Source organism: Ochotona princeps, chromosome 11, assembly GCF_030435755.1.
Source record: "Ochotona princeps isolate mOchPri1 chromosome 11, mOchPri1.hap1, whole genome shotgun sequence".
NCBI classification, from domain to species: domain Eukaryota; kingdom Metazoa; phylum Chordata; class Mammalia; order Lagomorpha; family Ochotonidae; genus Ochotona; species Ochotona princeps.
This window is the reverse complement of record NC_080842.1, coordinates 71891528-71911733: the sequence shown is the minus strand read 5'-3', so window position 1 is coordinate 71911733 and position 20206 is coordinate 71891528. Positions and strand designations below refer to the sequence as shown.

Here is a 20206-nt window from a genome sequence, read left to right as displayed (position 1 = left end):
CCATTCACCGACCCTAAAAGACCCTTAGAGGGCCCAAAAACGGACATAGGCTGCTCTGGACGTGCCAACGCCTCTTCCAGGACAGGGGCACCAAGGGAGCAGGGAGACGAGCAACATGCATGACCATGTCCCTGAGTCTTCTGGCCAGCAGCCCAGCAGGGCCACGAATCGCACCCCTTCCCCCACTGTCACCCCAGCAGACTTGTGGCTGCTCCATTGCCAGCCAGCGCCCCGGAGCCCTGCACGAGGGACAGCTACTCAAGGGCAGATGTGACCAGCACTCACACTTGGCCAACAAGAACCAGGGCCACACCGGCTGCCTTGCACAGCTGGAAGACTTCCCAGGGGAGACACCGCTGGGGCCATGCCCAGCCAGGATCTCCACAGTGTGGCTCATGGCAGAGAGCGAGCCCTATGCCCGTGGGGCTTGTCTGCAGGACCCGCCACGCAGGCGGCACGCAGGCCACCTCCTCCGGTCCAGGGGGACATCCAGACACTGACTGTGGACACCGAGCTCAGCCCACTTCAAGGACACGTCCCATGAGATGCCAAACGCGAGGCCCAACGAGGAGCTGATTCTTCCTGTCGCCCCGTGGGGCATCTAGGGGGCATGGCCACGTTGAAATGCCACTCCCTGGAGTTGTCCACGACATTCAAACTCACCTGTGTGCTCCCTGCCATGGTCAGTCGCAGCCGCGAGTGAGGGTCAGGATGGATGGGAAGCTCTCTCAGCGCACATCCAAGGCTGCTGGCCCCGGGTGATCTGCACCAGCAGGTGCAACGTCAGGGTCCCGTGGGTGGGGGAAGGCAGGCTGGGGAGCCAGGAACAAGGCCACAGCCCAGCCTGGCCAACACTCGGCCATCAGGGCAGACACACAGAAAGGGCTCGTCAGGTCCCCCAAAGACCCCACAGGGTTGGGGGTTACTCACCCTGGTTCCTGCCCGTGGAACACAGCAGGACGGCAGGGACCCACAGGGCCCCTGCTGCCACCGAGCCCTCCACAGACACACGAGCCACCAGGAACAGGCCTGCAATGCCACCTCCCCAGGGTGCCTCCAGCCACGTGGGTAAAGGTGGCACCTTCTGAGACAAAGTGACCCCAGAGTGGTCCTGTTCTGCGCCCTGCCCCTTCCCAACCTCCAGCCAGGCCCCCTCACAGGCAGCTGCAGTCCAGGGCCTGAAGCCGCTCGCCCTCCCAACTGGCCCCAGGTTCATGGCCAGGAGCCAGAGGCCATGAGGACATCCCCCAGGCATCAGGAGGTCACAAAGACGACAGAGACGCCCCCACCCGTCCAGGGAGGCGCAGGAGGGGCAATACCAGCACGCTGAGCACCTGCGGGGGGCTCCCGGAAGGCTGCTGTTGGGGCAGGGAACTCTCCTGCCATGGGGGTTGGGACCCTCCCAGCCCGGGGAAACTCTACAGAAGCCAGCTTCTCCCTGGGGTGGAAGCAGGGAGACTGGACACGAAGCTACCCACAGGTATGAATTGGAGGGGACAGGGACCACAGGGAGACCCCAATGGGTGAGAGGCAGACAGACCTGGACGAGACAGGCCCCACCCTGGGACAGAGCCGACCCTCCTCATCAGACACTCAGCAGCACACACACACCTCCCGTGCCCCCACAGACACTCCAGGCCGGCAGCCAGCAGAGGTGCCCGGTGGGCAGCGGCCCTGCCCTGTGGCGACAGAACACACGCAGCACCGAGCCCAGTCCCTGGGTGGCTGCAGAGGGCCACCTCAGTTCTGCTCAAGTGGGATCCACCAGGAACAGTGAGGACTGCCACGCTACCTGTCAGTACCCTCCTGGCTGGAGTCAGGCCCCGACGTCAGTTCCTCCCACGTCTCCGCCAGGAGCTAAAAATAGTATCTGCTGCTACAGGGGAGGGCTGGGCTGCAGCACACTGGGGCACCAGGTCTGCTCTGCCACCTGCCTCTCCTCCTGCACTCCTCACCCCAGGGCCCCAGCTCCTGACCCCGGGCCGCCTGGAGGGACCCCAACTGGGCACCCACTACCAGCCCTCGTCAGGGAGCAGCAGAGTTCATGGCACACACTGAGCTCCGACTGTGACAGCAAGGCCTGACCCAAGTGGCCCATGGGGACAGCTCCTAGGAGCCAGTGGCTAAAGGCAGTGCCTGGTCCCGTGCAGGCAGGTCGGTAACACCCGGCCAGACCCCTCGCTCAGCTGTAGGGGCCCGAGGGCAGGTGCTTCCACATAACCCAGCTGAGCCACGCTGCCAGGTCAGCTCCCTGGCACTGCTCCAAGAAAGGTTGCCGTGCTGGGCCAGCAGGAAGCGGAGCCCTCCCGGGAGGGTTTGTACCCTGGCACAGCAGAATACACAAAGCATCTTCCTGAAAAAAGTAAGATCATCATGGGCAGGCACCAGGGTGTAGACGGCTGGGCTTCTGCCAGCACCCATGTGGGCACTAGTCTGCATCCCAGCAGCTCCACTTCCCATCCAGCTCCCTGCCTGTGGCCTGGGAAAGCAGTCGGGGACGGCCCAAAGCCTTGGGACCCTGCACCCGTGTGGGAGACCTGGAGGAAGCTCCTGGCTCCTGGCTTTAGATTGGCTCAGTTCCAGCCATTGTGGCCACTTGGGGAACGACCAATGAATGGAAGATCTTTCACTCTGTCTCTTCCTCTCTCTCAGTAACTTCATCTTTCAAATTAAAATAAAATAAATCTTTTTTCAAAATAAGACAAGTAGGGCCTGGCGTGGTAGCCTAGCAGCTAAAGTCCTCACCTTGCACACACCGGGATCCCATATGGGCACCGGTTCTAATCCTAGAGGTCCTGCTTTCAATCCAGCTCCCTGCTTGCGGCCTGGGAAAACAGCCAAGGATGGCCCAAAAGCAGAAAAGGCTACAGGCTCCTGGCTTTGGATTGGCTCAGCTCCAGCCATTGTGACCACTTGGGGAGTGAATCATCAGATGGACGATTTTCCTCTCTGTCTCCTCCTCTCTGTATATCTGACTTTCCAATAAAAAGAAAATAAATCTTTCTTTAAAAAAGAAAAAGACCAATAAACTAATAATGACTGCCAAATTCCAGGAGAGCCCCTCCCCCTATTTCTGCAGCAGTGAACCCAGACAGGCTCCAGCCACAGCAAAGCCCACGCCAGCATCCCTGACCCCGGCTGCCGGTTCCCAGGGGTCCTTGCACACCAGGCCAAGCAACGGCAGGGGTCGGGGAGCCTACCACTTAAATGAAAGTCTCAGTCCCCGCAGGAGGACATCCCCCAGCACCAGGGCCCAACTCCCAGGCTGCAGGGCTGGCTGGAAAGCACCCTCCCCATCAACAAACCCAAGCCCCTTCTGGAGCCCGCCCAGGCACTGGGGCCCTGGTCCCATGTCAATCCAACATGTCCCTGAGGCTCAACGGGCCCATTTTACAGAAAGAAACACAGAGCCCCAACAGGCAGAGCCAGGGTGACCCTCAGAGGCAGGCGGCAAGCTGAGGGCCAGCCTCTGTCTCAGGGCATGGCATGATGGCTTCACTGATGCCCACTGGAGGGAGGCTCCAGCGTGTAGAGGCCCGGCTCAAGCTGTGCCCATGTCCTGCCCACCGCCCCAAGACACAGCCTCAGGCCTGCAGAGCCTTGCTGAGACCACAGTTACGTTGTGGCGATCATGCCAGGGAAGGCATGACCATGACATGGCTGGTCCCCCCGCCAACCACGCCTTCCCTGCACCCTCCACAGGTCAAGGCTACGACGGGCGTCCAGCCCTGGGCGTGCCCCTCCCAGCTCCCTGCCCACCAAGAAGCCACAGCACTCCCTCCCCATGGAACAGGGCCCAGGCACTGCCTGTGTGAGGTGGGGGGAGGCCAGCTATCCCCCAGGAGCTGGCGTGGGCGGAAGCCCCAGAGCCCAGGTCGCCAGGTAAAGCCGGTGCCCCAGTTGGACCCTGGGGGCTGCAGCCACCACTGAGAGCGACCAGAATCGAGCATGGCGGTTGTGGGTCTGGGCACCCCTCCATCCGTGGATTTAGGACACACAGAGGGACTGCCAGGTGGGGACTTGGCTAAGCCAAGGAGACAGGCTTGGACGAGCCCACTACCATCCTCAGACGCGGAGCCTTCAGAGCCAGCAGGACCTGGATCTGGCAGACCAGCAAAGAGACCAATAAGGACTCCCCGACCCCCGCTGCCTCCTCCCCTTCCCCACCTCAACCAGCCATGCTGAGAGTCCCAGAGGAGCAGGCACAAGGCCGGGAAGGGGGTGGGCATAGGCGGAGGGAGAGGGGTAGGCACCGGGCCCGGGGAGGGGTGGGCACAGGCGGAGGGAGAGGGGTAGGCACAGGGGCCGGGAGGGGGTGGGCATAGGCGGAGGGAGAGGGGTAGGCACAGGGAGCCAGGGAGGAAGCTCCCTGGATTTAGGCAGTGGGGCATGGCATACTGCAAAGCCATGGGGGTGAGAGGCCATATGAGGCCAGAAACTCACTCCGGGGCATTGGGGTTGGGAGACACCTGCACCCACGGCCGTGCTACTAGCAGGGGCTCCAGGAACAGGTTCTACACACAGGGACATAGACAAATGGCAAGGGAACCCTCCAAGCACAAGGGGCAGCCTCAGGTACAGCAAAGGAGGGGTGCCCATCACGTCACTGGACCCCCCGCTGACCAGGAGCCCAGCTCACCAGAGCCCCGACAGGATATGCAGAAGCAGGACCTGCTGCCATACACCCGGGCCTCGGCCCGCAGGCCCCTCAGCCGCCATGAACCAATTAGCAGAATCTAGGGAGGGACAGCCTTGCACCCCAGCACACAGCCTGGGAGACAGGGTATTCGCTAAAGGAATCTGGCCCCCAGCCCCAAGCTCTTCCATGAGCTGTCCTCCGAGCATGGATGTGGTGGGGCCAGTGTCTGCCACCCCGCTCAGGGCCACGCAGTGTCGCTGGCCTTACCCGAAGCAAGAGCCAGGGACAGATGGCGTCTGGATTAGTGGGTCTCTCGGGAGGGACAACCTCTTTATCTGGCAGCAGCTAGCAGGCTGTCCCTGCGCCTCCAGGAAACAGCTCCCGCCCTGCACCTGCTGGGAATAAATCCACACAGTCAACTCCTGGCACTGGGCTGTCAGGGATCCCTGGACTTAACCCTTGAGCAAACAGGTTGGGGTTCAGGCAGGCAACAGGCCTCACCAGCCCCAGCAGGGAGAGCCCGAGGCCTCTCACAGAACCCAGCTCCACCACACGGCCGGCTGTGCTTGAGGGAGCCAGCGAGTGAGCTCCAGGGTGGGCTTGATGCACAGGAGGGCGGGGGTGACAGGGCGTGTCCAGAGGCCACGGCTCAAGAGGAGCCACAGTGGCGAGGCCCCGGACTGGCCCAGTGCTGTCCCTTGTGGAAGCAGGGACAGGCTCGCCCACCAGCATCTGGCAAACTCCCACACACAGGGGAACCAGCTGAAAACCTCAGCAGGTCACAGAGATGCCCAGATCCGCTCTCCATGTTTCTAAAAAACAGCAGCCCAGGCTTGGGCTGTGGCAGGTGCCGGTGGGGGGGACGTCGCGGCTCTGGGATCGCAAGAGGGAGTGGGCACCACTGTGCGCTGCACAGAGGGGAGACGGACACGGGCGCTGGGACTGACCCCTGCACCTTGGGGCAGGGACCACAGACACACTGCTGCCGCCCATCCGGTCAACCCACTCCGGTGGCCCGCACCTGTGCCCACGGGAGAACATATCAGCCAGCACACTGCTGTTTCCCCCTCAGCAAATCCACAGAGGCTTATTTTGTTTTGAAAATCAATCCTTTTTCAGGGGGAAAAAAAAAAACTGTGTGGGCGTTACTTAATTCTCCATTTACTTTACTTTCCGCAACAGCTGGGAAGCATAAAAGGACCGGGGTGTTGGGTATGTGGGAGAGTTCCCACAGACTCGCCCCTAAGCCACTCCTAGAGCCCACGTTGCAGAGGGCGGTGCACATGGAACATTCTAGAACCAGGGAGTATCTGCTGAACTCTTCCAGAACATTCCATGAGCGAGGGCTGAGCAGCAGTAAGCGGTAAGGTTGGTGTGGTGGTACACGGAGCCAGAGCCACAGGCCCTCAGGGAGCCACGTCTAGGGTTAATAATCAAAATGGCACAGCGGAACTCCCTGGCCCTTGCGCCAGCCAGCCCAGCCAGCCGCCAGCCACACAGCAAAAGGCACCAAGTGCCCTCCTCACCGTCTCACACTTCCCTCCCACACACTGGGCACAGAGATGCCCCACGAGGAGACTTTTAAATGGCTGAGACAGGAGTCATGCCTCTAATTAATACAGGGACACAAGTGCAAAAATCCTCGTGTGAGCTCCAAGTGATGAACAGCCCGGCTCACCCCTGACGCCACTGCTCAGGAAGGACAGAGGAGCTGAGAGCGCCTGCGGACGCAGGAGGGCCACCTGACAAACACAGACAGCTCAGCCACGTGCCTGGGGTGGCCCTCACTGCCTCATCTGCCCCTCTGCCTGGCCAACCCCAGGGATGCCAACAGTGACAGGTCCCTGTGACCAGGGGCCGTCCAGGGGCCAGCCCGGTGGCTGCACTCATCCCGGGCCTCTGGCGCACAGGTGCGGAGGAAAGCTAGGCACGCAGGTGCCCAATGTGACCAGCTCCCTCAGCGTAGGCCCCGGTCCACTATGACCCTGGGGAGGTTCGCTGTCCCCTCTCCAGAGCTCTCAGCCTCGACGACAGGCACCCACAGCAAACCCCAAGCCCAGGGCCACGTCCCCACTGCTCATATAGGCAGGCCCTCCCACCCCCACACCCTCTGATCTCGCTCCCTGGTTAGCTGGCAGGGGTCTTGTCTATGCAGTGCTGTCACACGCGCACACACACACACACACACACACACACACAAAGACCCAAATGCATTTCTATGCTGGGTGTGGAACCCACACCCTCCACGCCTCCCACATTCTCAGCTCTGTAACTACGTGCCGAGGGGGCACCATCGAAGCTGGCCACATTTAGCTTCTCAGTGGCCTGAACCCTCTGCCTTCCGTAAACGCAGGCAGGCACAGCTGTGGGAGCCACAGACCGGCAGCACTGAGCAGGGACGATGCGGGGGCCAAGCAGCCCGCAGGTCAGTACTAGAGGGCGGCTGTGACATCTGAGCCCCATGTGGGAGTACCTGGGTCCCATCCCAGCCCCAGCTCCTGACCGCAGCTCCCCACTGGTGTGCACACTCGGAGCCACAGGTGACAGTCACGTCACAGGGTCCCTGTTGCTCACATGGTCGACCAGGAGGGAGTTCTGGACCCCCAGGTCCAGCACCTCAGCCACTGCAGACATTGCCAAAGTCGCTGGGCACCCTTCTGCTCTCCCTCTCTGCTCCTTACCCAACACATAAAATTTCAAAATGCAACTCCTTTCCTCTTCTGTAGTCCAGCGTTCCCTCACTCATCCCACGGACACTCTCCCAGTTCCTACGAAGCCCTGCGGCCACAGTGCGGGGAGCTGGGGTCCCGGGGGTGGCAGGTCACAGTGTGCAAGGGCAGACGGCTGGGGCTCCAGGCGGAAAGAGCCGGCAGGTGCAGACGGAAAAGCCCAGCAAAGCCAGCCAGCAGTGGGAGGCAGGAGGAGGGAGGGGGAAGGAAGGGTCGGAAACTTCTGGAAGGTTCAAGCTAAGAAGGGGTCAGGCATGTGCCCCAGAGGGCAAGTGGGGAGTGGGCGGCAGCTGGCAGCCCCCCCCCCCAAGACTTCCAAAGAGGCCACAGGAGAAAGTTTCTAGAACCGCAGCCTTCTCTCACTGAGCCTTGTCGCCGAAGGGCACTGGCAGGGACAGCAGGTCCCTGAGGGGCCCGGTGACTGGGGCAGGGAACTGAGCAGACAGGGCCCAGGCTCCGGAGGGGCAAGGGGGCCTGGGTTATCTGTGCATCCCTGCAGGAGGGAGCAGGAGGGCCCGGTGACTGGGGGAGGGTGTGAGGACATGGCTGGTCCTGAGGGTTGCGGGAGTGGGAAGCGGGAGGACAGGGCTGTGGTGGCCCCCCTGCAGGACGAGGCCCCCTACATGATGGGGTCTCCCTGCAAGACGAGGCTGTGGCCTCTGCAGCAGAGGGAAGAGTCTGTGGAGCTGGTGCCAGCAGCCACAGGAAACCAGGGGGGCCCCAAGGCAGGGGCACGCAGCCACTGACCCCACCACCACAGAGGACAGCAAGCTGTCCTGTCCCCTCGCCGTCCCCAAGCCCCCTTGCACCATGAGCCCCAGTGAAGGAGGCACCAACAGAGGCTCACTTTCCATCCACCTGCCCTGTGCCCTGCTGGCAGCCACAGCTCCCAGCTGACCTCCTGGCCCCAGACATGCTGGAATGCGCCATATCAGCCAGGCCCTGGCTCATCCCAGCAGCAGTGGGCGGCCCCTGGGCCCTGGGCCCACTGGCCATCCTACGTGCACAGCTGGAGCCCCGTCCAGAGTGCGCCTGGCACATCCTCACTTCCTTCCTGGAAGACCAAGCAGAGTGCATCTGGGCCTCACCAGGGGCTGCAGGCTGCAGCGAAGGGTTCCACCACACACACATGCGCACATGTGCACACACACGAGCGCACACACAAACCTAGCCGACTCCCTGGCAGAGGAAGCCAAGCCTGGCCCGCTCCTGGCTCAGCGGCAGGCCTAGCAAGCCACCTGCAACTCAGCCCCGTTCTGGCATCCACCAAGGCCAGGTTTGTGCACCCGGGAGCCCCTCCTGGCAGCGAGGCCCTGGGAACACGGAGTCCTGGCCTCGGCTTGCCTCGGCCACCTTCAACGGGAGGAAGATTGCCTGTTCCTCAATCTGCCGCATACCAAAGGAGACCACCAGGCACAGAGCAAGGGCCCCTGCCTGGAGCCCAGAGCTGACCCTGGGGACCAGTTAGCCCACCACCCCCCAGCCACTACAGCCCTACCAGACAGATGCACTTCTATACCTGGTTCCCGGTGAAGGACGGCAGGGCAGCTGCCAGGGCCATGGTAAGCCACCCCACTTCCCTCAAGGTCCAGAGCCAGCAGACATGATGGACAGCATCCATAGTCCCCCACAGCCTTAGGAAAGGCCACCTCCTCCTCCAGGAGGCTCTCCATAACCTCTGCCCGGTGAGAGAAGCCCCAGGCACAGATCCTTCCCTCCAGAGCTGCCCTCCTGTCCCCTGCCAGGACCAGCTACCTGGGAGGGGTGTGTGTACATTCTGCTATGCCCTGAGGCAGGAGCAGCAATAAAGGCGGGTGCTGGCCAGTGGCCAGTGGCGTCCACCCACCCTCCTCCCAGCATGGAGGAAGTGAGCAGCCAAGGCAGCACCGGCGGAGGTAAGGATTTATGAATATGCACATATGCTAATGAGCCATCCCTGAGCCTGGAGGTGCCCTAGCCTTGCAATCAGGCCTGGCACACAGGGGTCTGCAGAGGGGACCCTGCCCTTGCCCACCAGCCCCACACAGGGAGGAGGGGGAGAGCATAGCCAGGGAGGGGCTGAGTCCCTGCCTTCTACTGTCCCTGCAGCCCCTTGCCAGGCCAGCTGCCCACCGACAGACAAGCCCCGGCAGTGCCTGGAGCCCTGGATTCCCTCAGCACCACGGGCATCTGGGAGGAGCTGGGAGGCAGCCTGGAGCAGTGTTCCAGGCAGGCCTTGGGGGAACCCCAGCCGACCACGCGGAGGATGGGCCGGCAGCCATGGGGCTGGGCCTTTGTGTGGCTTGGCAAACCACACAGGAAACGGGTGGGGAATTCACCCCATAGGCACCCTCAGAGAATGCAAGATCCCGACCCTGGCCGGCCCTGCACAGCACCACGCCCCCACGGCACAGACCTGCTGGGAAATGCACCTCCCCCAGCCTGGGCCTCGCCTGAGTGGGCAGGGGCCTCGCCCACGACCCCTTTGCAGAAGAGAGACCCCAGGGCCCAGACCAAAGCTCCGACTGGCCGCCATCCCCCAGCCCAGAGGCCGGGCCAGCAAGAGCAGCCAGTGGTGACTCACACAGCTCCCGGCGCGGGCTGTGGGGGCAGGGGCTGAGGGGAGCGGAGCCAGGCAGCCCTCCCCCAAGAGAAGGGACAAGGGTCCACGGAGGGGGGCTCCAAGCACCAGGAGCAGCACTGGCCCTGAAGCTGGGCCTGGGCAGCACTGCAAGGCGCACCTGAGGGGGTGGGTGGGCATGACCTGCTTCGCTCCTGGGAGACCAGCCCCAGAGGAACTGCTCCCTGCCTGCCAGCCTGCAGCTTCCAGTCAGGTTTTGCTCAGATTTTCTCAGAAGAGACAAGAGGGGACAGGATGCTACAAAACCTGGCCCCACACAGACCCTGGCCTGCAGCGCGGGAAGGCAGCCCAGGCCGCCCCAGGGCCCCTCCTCAGCCCAGACACCCGGCACTGGCCGAGAGGTAGTTAGCTTGCAGCAGGTCCTGGGGACTGAAGCACGGGCCGCTGAGAGCAGCCCCAGCTCTGATGGGGGGTAAGGACAGGGGTGCCCAGCAGAATGGGCCAGGCCAGTGTCCTATTGGGTGCCAGAGAGGGGGTGGGTAAGGAGCCCCTGCCTTCCCGGGGCCACACCCAGAGTGGGAGGGGCTGCAGCCTGGGGCAGAGCCAGGGTCACCCCATGCCCGTCGGGGTCTGTCTGTCCCCACTGAGCCCCCCTGGGAACTTGGGGATACAGTGCCCTCCTATCCTTCCATTCTGATGTAACCATGGTGACCAGCATCATCAGCGCGCAACGCTGTCACCATGGGCAGCCACAGGCAGCGCCAGAGCAGGTCATGGGCACTTCCCATCCTCAAGACCCCACGACCACGGTGGCCACCAGCTCTTGGGGACGTGTCAGGCACTGTGACAAGAACAACCGGTGCTCATTTATGTGGGTGGCTTATGCAGATCATAAAATCCACATTCTTAAGATAGGGCCCAGAGGGATAGCGTAGCAGCTAAAGTCCTCACCAGGATCCCATAGGGTCGCGAGTTCTAATCCCGGCAGCCCCGCTTCCCATTCAGCTCCCTGCCTATAGCCTGGGAAAGCAGCAGAGGACGGCCCAAAGCCTTGGGGCCCTGCACCCGTGTGGGAGACCCGGAAGAACCTCTTGACTGCTGGCTTCGGATCGGCTCAGTTCTGGCTATTGCGGCCGCTTGGGGAGTGAATCATCGGACAGAAGATCTTCCTCTCTGCCTCTCCTCTGTGTATATCTGACTTTCCAATAAAAATAAACAAATCTTAGAAAAAAGAAAGAGACAAAGAAGAAAAAGAAAGTGTTAAAGGCAGGGGGCGGAAGAAGGAGGTCTTCCACCCACTGGTTCATTCCCCAGGCGGCAGCACAGCCCGCGCTGGGCTGGTCTGAAGCCAGGAGCATGGCGGGTGAAGCGGCCGCTCAGGACGCCAATATTGCACATCAGAGTGTTGATTCGAGTCCCGGCTGCCCCAGTTCCCATCCAGCTCTCTGCCTGTGGCCTGGGAAGGCAGTGGCAGATGCCCCGAGTGCTTGCCATGCACATGGGAACCCAGCTCGAAGCTGCTGACCGCCGTGGCCATCTGGGGAGTGAAGCAACGGATGGAAGATATTTTTCTCTGCCTTTCAAATAAATTAATAAATCTTTAAAAAGAAAAAAATAAAGCAGATGGGAGAGAGATTTTCCCTAAAATTGAAACCCCAGGCTCAACCGGCAGTTCAAACCAACACAGCGCGAACCCCAGGTGCAGCACAGGGGCCGGGGCTTGTGAACTCAGGCACCCCAAACCAGAGGTGCCTCGTAAATACCAAAACCTACACTGATGGGGCAAAACTGTGATGACACAGCAAAACTACCATGACTCAGCAAAACTAGCAGGATGGAGCAAAACTACCATGACGCAGCAAAACTAGCAGGATGGAGCAACGCTGCAATCACGGAGCAGTGCTGGGACAGGGAGGCGAAGCTAGGACCGCAGCCAGACTCAGAGACGCTCTCTGCTTCCGACGCCTAAGGAACACGCACAAGGAGACCCCCCTGCCCCCGACCCGCAGAGCTCCCTGCCTTAGCTGTCCCCGGGCACACGGGGCACCCAGTGGGCAGGCTCAGCCACACTGGAAGGAGCGTGTGTTGGGCAGGGTAAGGTGCTGCGTGGGAAGACAGCGGCTTCTGGGCAAGCGCACTGGCCACGGCTGCAGAGCCTTGGGGCTGCCCAGGAGTCTGCACAGGATGCCACTGGGAGGGCTTCCTGAGGGAAGTGCTGCTGGAGAACTGCCCCTTCCCCACCTCACCACCAGTGACGGCTGCCACAGCGCGGGAGGGTGGCCCTGTGGGTGCCCCAACTCCAAGCCTCCTGGCTCTAGACCCCTCTTCTCACCGAGGCCAGTGCCAAGCATCTGACTTCCAAAGACGGCCAGGGTGGGAGCCCAGCCTGAGGTCCAGCCTGAGGTCCTGCCAGCTGTTCCCCTCCCCCACTCCCTGCAGGTTGCATCAAGGCCCTCATTCCCTCGGGCCCCACACTGAGTGGCGAGGCGGCAGGCATGGGCGCAGATACCCCAGCTGTCCTGGACATGGGGCAGGCAGCCCCGAGAGCGAGCCCACAGCTCTGCAGCTGAGGCCTCTCCCCGCACTGTCACCTGCCCACGACACAGGCTTCCTGGAGCAGCGGCAGCCTCTGATGGGCTCATCCTGGCTCAGGCAGGACAGCCAGGTGAAAGGTGCCCAGCTCATCACCACGTGCCCAGACCTCTGCCACCGCCTCACGGTGGAGGTCTGCCACCCCTAGGTGCACCTGCCACAATCCACAGACTTCACCGCAATACAGCCCCTCCTGGTTCCACAGCTCCACTGCCCCCACCCTGCCCTGCGCGGACCCCTGCGGCAGCTGCATTCTACCTGTTTGTCCCAAACTTTTTTCCTCTGGTTTCTGCACACACACACACACACACACACAGCATTCATGTGTGAACCTTCAAATTCTCCCAGCCTGCACTCAGGCTGTTCTAGTGGAATGCTCTGTCTGCCACATAACCACTCCCCCAGGAAGTCTTCCCAGATTTCCCCATCCATGCTGTTGGGGAGGAGGGCACCCACCCTCCAGAGGTCAGCTGTCCATAGCTACCCCTCCTTTCCCACTGGACGAATGAACTCTCCCACGCTGGTCCAGCGTGGCTGAAGTCAAAATCCCTGGATTACAACTTCAAACATGGCCTTGAACAAGGCAATTAGGTTACAGATGAGATGGACCCCATGTGGTAAGGTCCCAACCCACAGAGGAGACAGTGAGGACAGAGAGAGGCCAGCACCGGCCAGCAGGAGGAGTCCATGCCTCAATCCTGGGCTTCGCCTAGGACCCTGTGCTGGCCCCAAGGAACTGGACATATGGGACTGTCCTGGACAGGCAGGCACAACTCTAGGTTAGCACTCAGAATTCCCTCTGCATGCGACGTCCTGGGCAGTGTAGACACGACTCAGAGAACTGCAAAGTGGGAGTGAGGGGAAGGGGCGCTGAGCTGCCCTGGGCACATCTTACACCTGTCATTCAAGTGCAGCTAGAAGGAGCCCAGGTGAGCAGTGACGTCAGCCCAGGTCAGAGCAGTGACGTCAGCCCAGGTGAGCAGTGACGTCAGCCCAGGTGAGCAGTGACGTCAGACCAGGTGAGCAGTGACGTCAGCCCAGGTCAGAGCAGTGACGTCAGCCCAGGTCAGAGCAGTGACGTCAGCCCAGGTGAGCAGTGATGTCAGCCCAGGTGAGCAGTGACATCAGCCCAGGTGAGCAGTGACGTCAGACCAGGTCAGAGCAGTGACGTCAGCCCAGGTCAGAGCAGTGACGTCAGCCCAGGTGAGCAGTGATGTCAGCCCAGGTGAGCAGTGATGTCAGCCCAGGTCAGAGCAGTGACGTCAGCCCAGGTGAGCAGTGACGTCAGCCCAGGTGAGCAGTGACGTCAGACCAGGTCAGATCAGTGACATCAGCCCAGGTCAGAGCAGTGACGTCAGCCCAGGTGAGCAGTGACATCAACCCAGGTCAGAGCAGTGACGTCAGACCAGGTCAGAGCAGTGACATCAGCCCAGGTCAGAGCAGTGACGTCAGCCCAGGTGAGCAGTGACGTCAGCCCAGGTCAGAGCAGTGACGTTAGCTCAGGTCAGAGCAGTGACGTCAGACCAGGTCAGATCAGTGACATCAGCCCAGGTCAGAGCAGTGACGTCAGCCCTGGTGAGCAGTGACATCAGCCCAGGTCAGAGCAGTGACGTCAGCCCAGGTGAGCAGTGACATCAGCCCAGGTGAGCAGTGACGTCAGCCCAGGTGAGCAGTGACGTCAGAGCAGTGACATCAGACCAGGCGAGCAGTGACATCAGTCCAAGTCAAGGCAATGATGTCAGCCCAGGCCAGGGTAGTGATGTCACCATATCAGGCTCAGGAATTCCCACCATAGAGTGACTGGGATGCCCACCGGAATGCCTGAGAGGCAGCCTGGAGATGTAGGACCAGGCCTGCCCACACACAGCCGGACTGCTGTCAGCCCAGGCGGAACTACCAGCAAGCAGCCACACCTTCATTTCCGACCTGACAATGGGTCCTAGGTCAAACAGCAAGCAAAGAGGCCCCCACGGGTCCCCCGCCTCGCTCCGAGGCCTTCCAGCACCGGGAACCGCATGGCTTGGCTGGGAGTCTCCCGATGCTCCAGGTCACTGTCCATCTCAGCCCTTGGTTCTTCTAGGTCCCCTCCAAGCACAGTGTGCACGCAGGGAGTGGGAGCAGGGGCACATAAAATGTCACCCGGCCTCCACTCGGCCAAGCAGCCTCCGGCTGGTTCCTGAGCCTGCATGCTGGCTGCCAAGTCCCGACTCAGGTCTTTGTCCCCATGGCTGCCAGGGGAGTCGCTCTCAGACACCAGGCAGCAACGTGTTACGCACTGGGCACTGGGAAACACAACCTGATGAGACACAGCGGCCCGAGCTAGCACCTGGTGCTGCTGTCACTGCCCGTGGCCATGACTCCAGGGAAGGCCTCCCTGTTTAAGCACCCTCCACCCTGCCCAGTGTCCCCCAGGGCAGGGAGTGAAGGGGGGAGTAGGGAGTGAGGTGGGAAGGAGTTTCAGCTAAGTGCCATCATGGGCTGCGGTGCCCCACCCCCCCAGTGAGACCACGCTGACCCCTGCCACCCTGGTTGGCTGAGAGCCAGGCCAAGCCCCTGCCTCATAGCCCATGCTGCCCCTCCAGCCCACAGGGCTCTGGGAGGCTCTGGGGGGCATCTGGAGGGTGTCGGCCTCCCAGGAGGCTGCTGCTTCTCACCCCTGCCTCCTGTGCGCCACCCCTACCCAGGTCCCTGTGATCACCCAGCCTGAGGGAAGCAGGGTCCAGGGGCAGCAGTGAGCCTCCTGGGCAGGGGCGGGGGTGAGGGCAGAGCCAGCTGCTGCTGCAGACACTTCTGGTTTCAAAGGATTTACTCTTCCTAGCTTAGCCCAACCCTGGAATTCCTGACTTCCAGGCGGCCCCTTGGTTCAGGGGTCAGAAGACCAGAGAGCAGGGGTTGCCCCACCCCCACCCTCTCTAAGATGGAGATGGGGAGGGCTACTCCAGGAGGCGCACCTGCCGCCCCCACTCAGCGCCCACACTGCCCCCTGCCGGCCAGCCGCACCCAGGGGGTCAGCACTTCCCTCAGGGCTGCTGGTCCTGACCAAAGAAGCCAGAAATGACCCAAGGCCAGAGACTGGAGGGTGCCTGTCGGCTGGCTGGGCCAGATCCAACAGGATCCCACTCAGGGCTCCCTGCCCCAGCACCGGGAACCCCTCATCTTACAGCTGGCAGGATCCCAGGCCTGGACAGGGTTGAGGACAGGAGGGCCAACTGGCCCAGGCGATGGCTGTCCCTGGCCACCCGCGGAAGTAGGACCCAGCCACTCCGTGCCCTATGCACACCGGACCCTGTGCGGCCTCCGGCTCAGCCACTGGGGTTCCCCCCTGTACAGCTGTGCTATACCCCTCCTCCCGGGCAGTAAGCTACAGAGCACGGGCTCCAGTGCCGACCCCCAGGGACCACTGATCCTTGCCCGGCTAAAGCCAAGTTGGGGCTTGCCCCAAACCAGACGCGCAGCCAGAACCCCGCAGGACCTCCAGAAGGGTGGGGGCACAGCGCCGTGGGGCGGAGGGGCTGTAGGTCCCCCACCAGAGGTGGTCGTGGGAGAGCGAGTGGCAAACTTCCAGCTGGAGCGAGGCCAGCGCAGCCGCGGGTGGGGGTGGGCGCAGCGGGGAATGCACGGCAGGGGAAGGGCCCCAGCCCGGCCAGCCAGCAAGCTAGCTAGCCAAAGAGGTCCTGGTGCAGCCACGCTCCTGGTGAGGAGTCACACGGGGAACCCAGGGGACCCCGGAACAGAGAATCTCAAAACACCACACCACGCAAACGAGGAGTCCTGGAGTCCCTGGCGGTGTCTCCTGCGAGTCCAGGACCTGGGAATCCCAGGACGCCAGGCTGGGCTGCCAGGAAGGGCCGGCCAGGCAACCCCCTCCGAGAGATGAGCCTGTTGGATCCAGGATCCAGGGGCCAGGGTCCGAACCCCGAGGGACTTCCCTGGGTAGTCGGGGTTCTGGGGGGCAGGGTGTGCGCTCCCGGGGTGAGCCAGGGACCCTGGATCTGTGGGGACAGCCCCCAGAGAGAAGCAGGGGCGCACACATCCAGGGACCTCGCCTAAGCAGCCCGAGGTCAGAGGCCCAGAGGGGCAGCGCCGGGGGTCCGAGGTGGGGAGCGCGGGGTCACTTACGCTGCTGTCCTCGCCGGCCCAGTGCACCATCGCCTGGTTGTGCGTCGCGTCCCCCTTGAGCACGAACGACGTGCTGATGAGCGAGACCTGCGCTCGAGAAGCCGCTCCGGCCGCCGGCGCCGCCCGAGCCCAGCGGCCCCGGCCCGCGGCTGGCGCGCCGTCCTCAGCCGGACCCGGGGCGGGATCCGGACCGAGCCCCGGGGTGCCGGGCTCCGTGCCGCGCGCCCTCCGGTCCTCGCCGCCGCCAGGCTCCGCGCGCCCCGCGTGCGGGCTCCGCGCCACCCGGAGCACCCGCGCGCGCGGACCCAGGAGCCCGGGCTCAGGGGAGCGCCCCGCCGCCCCGCAGGCGGCCAGCAGCAGCACCAGCACCAGCAGCGGCGGCGGCGGGAGCGGGAGCGGCCGCCAGCGCGGCGGCAGCGGCGCCCCGGGGTTCGGGGCTCGTGCGGCAGTGCCGGGGCCCTTGGGGGCGCGCGGGGGTCCCCGGTGCGCCATGGTCGCCGAGGGCGGCGGGGCGGGCGCGGGCGACGGACACCGCGGCCGGGAGAGCTGGCGGGCGCCGGGGAGCGCGAGCGAGAGCGCAGAGAAAGGAGCGGGCGAGGGGAGGGCGCCGCGGGAGGAGGGGACTGGCCAGCCCCGCCGCCACCGGGCGCGCATCGCCACCTGGCGGCCGGTGCCTGCCCTGCGGCGGCGGGCGGGCGGGGGGGCGCTGAAAGGTCAGCGGGGGGTGCTGAGGGCCAGGCACCTCACTTCACCCCACACACACTTCCCTGTGCACTCCCCTCCTCTCCCTCGCTCTCTCCGTCCACCCTTCTTCCTGCACTCGGGCGGATCCAGGTCTTGGGGAAAGATCTGGCACCGACGGCTGGACCTGTTCCCACAGCCTCTGCCTCCCAGTCCCCTGGCGACGTGCGCGGCTTGGTTGTCCCTGCCCCGCCTGCCAGCGCCTCCCAAAACCTCCCACACTTGGGAAAGAAGCGCCTTGGAAGCGTCCCCCCAGGGACACAACCCTGCCGGGAATTCAGTTCCGGACCTGTCAAGTCCCAGCTCCAGGAAGAGAGAAAAGGCCTTGTGCACGTGTCGGCAGCATCTGCCTCTGGTCTGGGTCAGCCTGGGGTGGAAGGCGGGGCCCCAGGGGAAGGCTGCGGTGGACACCTTGCTGGGGGTGCGGGGTGAGGGGGCGCTCCGCTCATCAAAGCAGGGCTGATTGCCTGCCTCGCCCACACTCAGTGATCTGCCATCCCCCAGCTCCCCGACTTCCCAGGAAGAAGGGCGAGAAGCCCCTGACGGTCCCCCTTGGTTCCCATTGGAACCCAGAGCCTGTTCAGACTGCTTTGCTGGGGATTCTGGCGGTAGAAAGTGGCCCGGCCCTGTCATCATCCCCAGGCTGGCCCCCGCAGGTCCCTGGGCAGTGGGTTAACCTGGAAGGCCCCCAGTGCTCCCCCCCAGAGCTGTCAGCAAGGCCCAGAGCTGTTGCAAGGTCAGAGCTGTTGTGACCCCCCATCTCCCACTCTGAGTGTTCCATCCCTGAGCCCTGCAGGAAACAGGGACCCCCAGGACAGAGCGAGGGAGGACTAACAGGCTGGGCCCTGGGGGTGGACAGACACAGAGGAGCAGCTGCTGGGCCTGGCAGGGAGGTGGGGGAAGGCAAGGAGCCACCGTCGGGGCAGCTGGAAGGTTCCAGGAACTGGGCTCAATTTTCAGGCTTAGGTCGAGGCCGAACAGCCCAGAGATGTCCATCTGTGGGCATCTTCACAGCCATCATTCTGGCTGCTGGGAGGACAGACATGGGTCGCCACATCAGAGGCCAGAGGGAGGCTATGGGGACTGGGAGCCAGCAGGCAGCGACCAGAGGAGAGCGTGGGGGAAAGTGGGAAGCCTGCAGGGACCCTTACTCATGGGAGGAAGAGGGTACACCTCCAGGGACTGCAGAGGTGTCAGAAATACCAAGGGCTTTAGGGGACCTGGGGAGAACCAGGGGACACTGTGGGTACGTTGTTCAGGCAACAGAGCCAGGCAGCAGCCAGGCGGCAAGAGGGGAGGGGAGTGAGGGGCAGTCAGGACGCAACTCTAGCCCAAGACTAAGTCTGACAGGGAAACTGAAGGGAGGCCACAGCCACCTGCCCTCCAGGGGACAGCAGGTGCCACCAGTCACCGCCCAGACACAGCAGGGAGGCAGGGGAGGGGCCAGTGGCATGCCACGTGCTGGAGGGAATGCTGCCGGTGGGGTGGCAAGGAGTCCTTGCCCTGTTGCGGGGGGACGCACTGCTGGGGCTTGGTCCATTTCTTCAACTTCCCAAGTGCTTGCGATGACCCTGACAGGGCAGTGTCCCAGGGAGATCGCGGGGGACAAGCCGGTCCGTGCTCCAGGGAACCAGGGGGCAGCACAGAAGAGCAATTACCCAGAGACCCAAGGCAGATACGCTGTGTGCACCATGACCCTGGGGAGGTGGCAGGAGCCTGTGACTCTGTAGCAGACACTGTGGGTGCCCAGGAATGGGAGGGAAGACTGGAAGGTGCCTACTGGGGAAGGTGACCACAGGGAGAGCGGCCTGGGCCAAGGCTGCAGGAGGACGGTGCAGGGGACACCCCTCACTGAGCCACTGTGCCCAGCCATGCCGCACCCCCCCAGGCTGCAAGGACCACCTGGCTCAGAGCTGACTCCCGTCCTCTCCAAACCCACGCTGTGGGGACGCGATTATCAATGCCGCTAACACACTAACACGTGGCGGGCTGAGGCACAGCAGGGAAACTGGGTTACACAGGCCAGAACCGGGCCCTCCCCAGCCCCCCTACAACCTCACACCACACCCCACCCAACAAGGGGTCCTCAGCTTCCCACAGCAGTGACAGCACCTGACCACCAGCATGGGTACCAGGAGAGTCCAGCAGGTGGCCATGGTCGCAAAGTGGCAGAAAAGACAGCCTCGCCCACACAGCCTCCCCACCTTGGCTGGAAACCCCATCTGTTAGTCAGTCAGTCACGGTCGGTGTGGAGTGACCATCTGTGGACAGTGGGGGCACTTGAGTGGCCAGTGAGTCCGCCATGAATGACAGTGGCACCTCTGTCTCCCACAGGCTGGTGCACAGGGAGACCCCCAGTCCATTCTAAGTGCAGCATGCACAGCTCGGCAACGTGGCCCAGGGTGGCAGGCCACAGCCGTGGAGGGTCTCCGAGCCCCCAGGCCCACTGACAAGTGGACAGGAGATATGTGTTAGTCCACAGGAAGTCAGAGGCCGAGCAGGGAGGGCTGCAACCACCAGGAGGGCAGAGGGCGCTGCTGAGAAGGTCCCTGCCTACTGGGAAAGTGACCACCCTGGTACCTCTCTGTCGCCTGGAAGTCGACTCTTCCCAGTGTCTCCCAGCAGGGGCTGCACAGAGCTTCAAACTTCCCACGTGCATGGACCCCGAGAAACGCCTCGTTCACGAGTCCTAGACTCTGCCACCCCTCTCCCAGTCCTGTGGCATCACCCCACAGCACTCGGGCCACCAAGGGTGGCAAAGGGCCCAGCCACTCGGCTCCACAGTGGCTGGGAAGAAGACCAAGGCCACAGGCGCTGAGGGTATGC

At 63.1% G+C, this 20206-nt stretch overlaps 1 protein-coding gene across 3 annotated transcripts in view; it reads right to left on the bottom strand.

The window, feature by feature from the left end:
* The window catches only part of SORCS2 (sortilin related VPS10 domain containing receptor 2), a 136990-nt gene extending 119752 nt beyond the window's left edge, over nucleotides 1–17238 (bottom strand). Inside the window, exon 1 of one of the 3 annotated variants that reach the window (XM_058670309.1) lies at nucleotides 16640–17238. In XM_058670309.1, the coding sequence (XP_058526292.1) occupies nucleotides 16640–17131 (492 nt within the window). In that variant the 5' untranslated portion in view covers nucleotides 17132–17238. The remainder of the gene's footprint in view (nucleotides 1–16639) is intronic. The other 2 variants (XM_058670308.1, XM_058670310.1) reach the window with 2 other exon arrangements.
* Between the last annotated feature and the right edge of the window lie 2968 nt (nucleotides 17239–20206).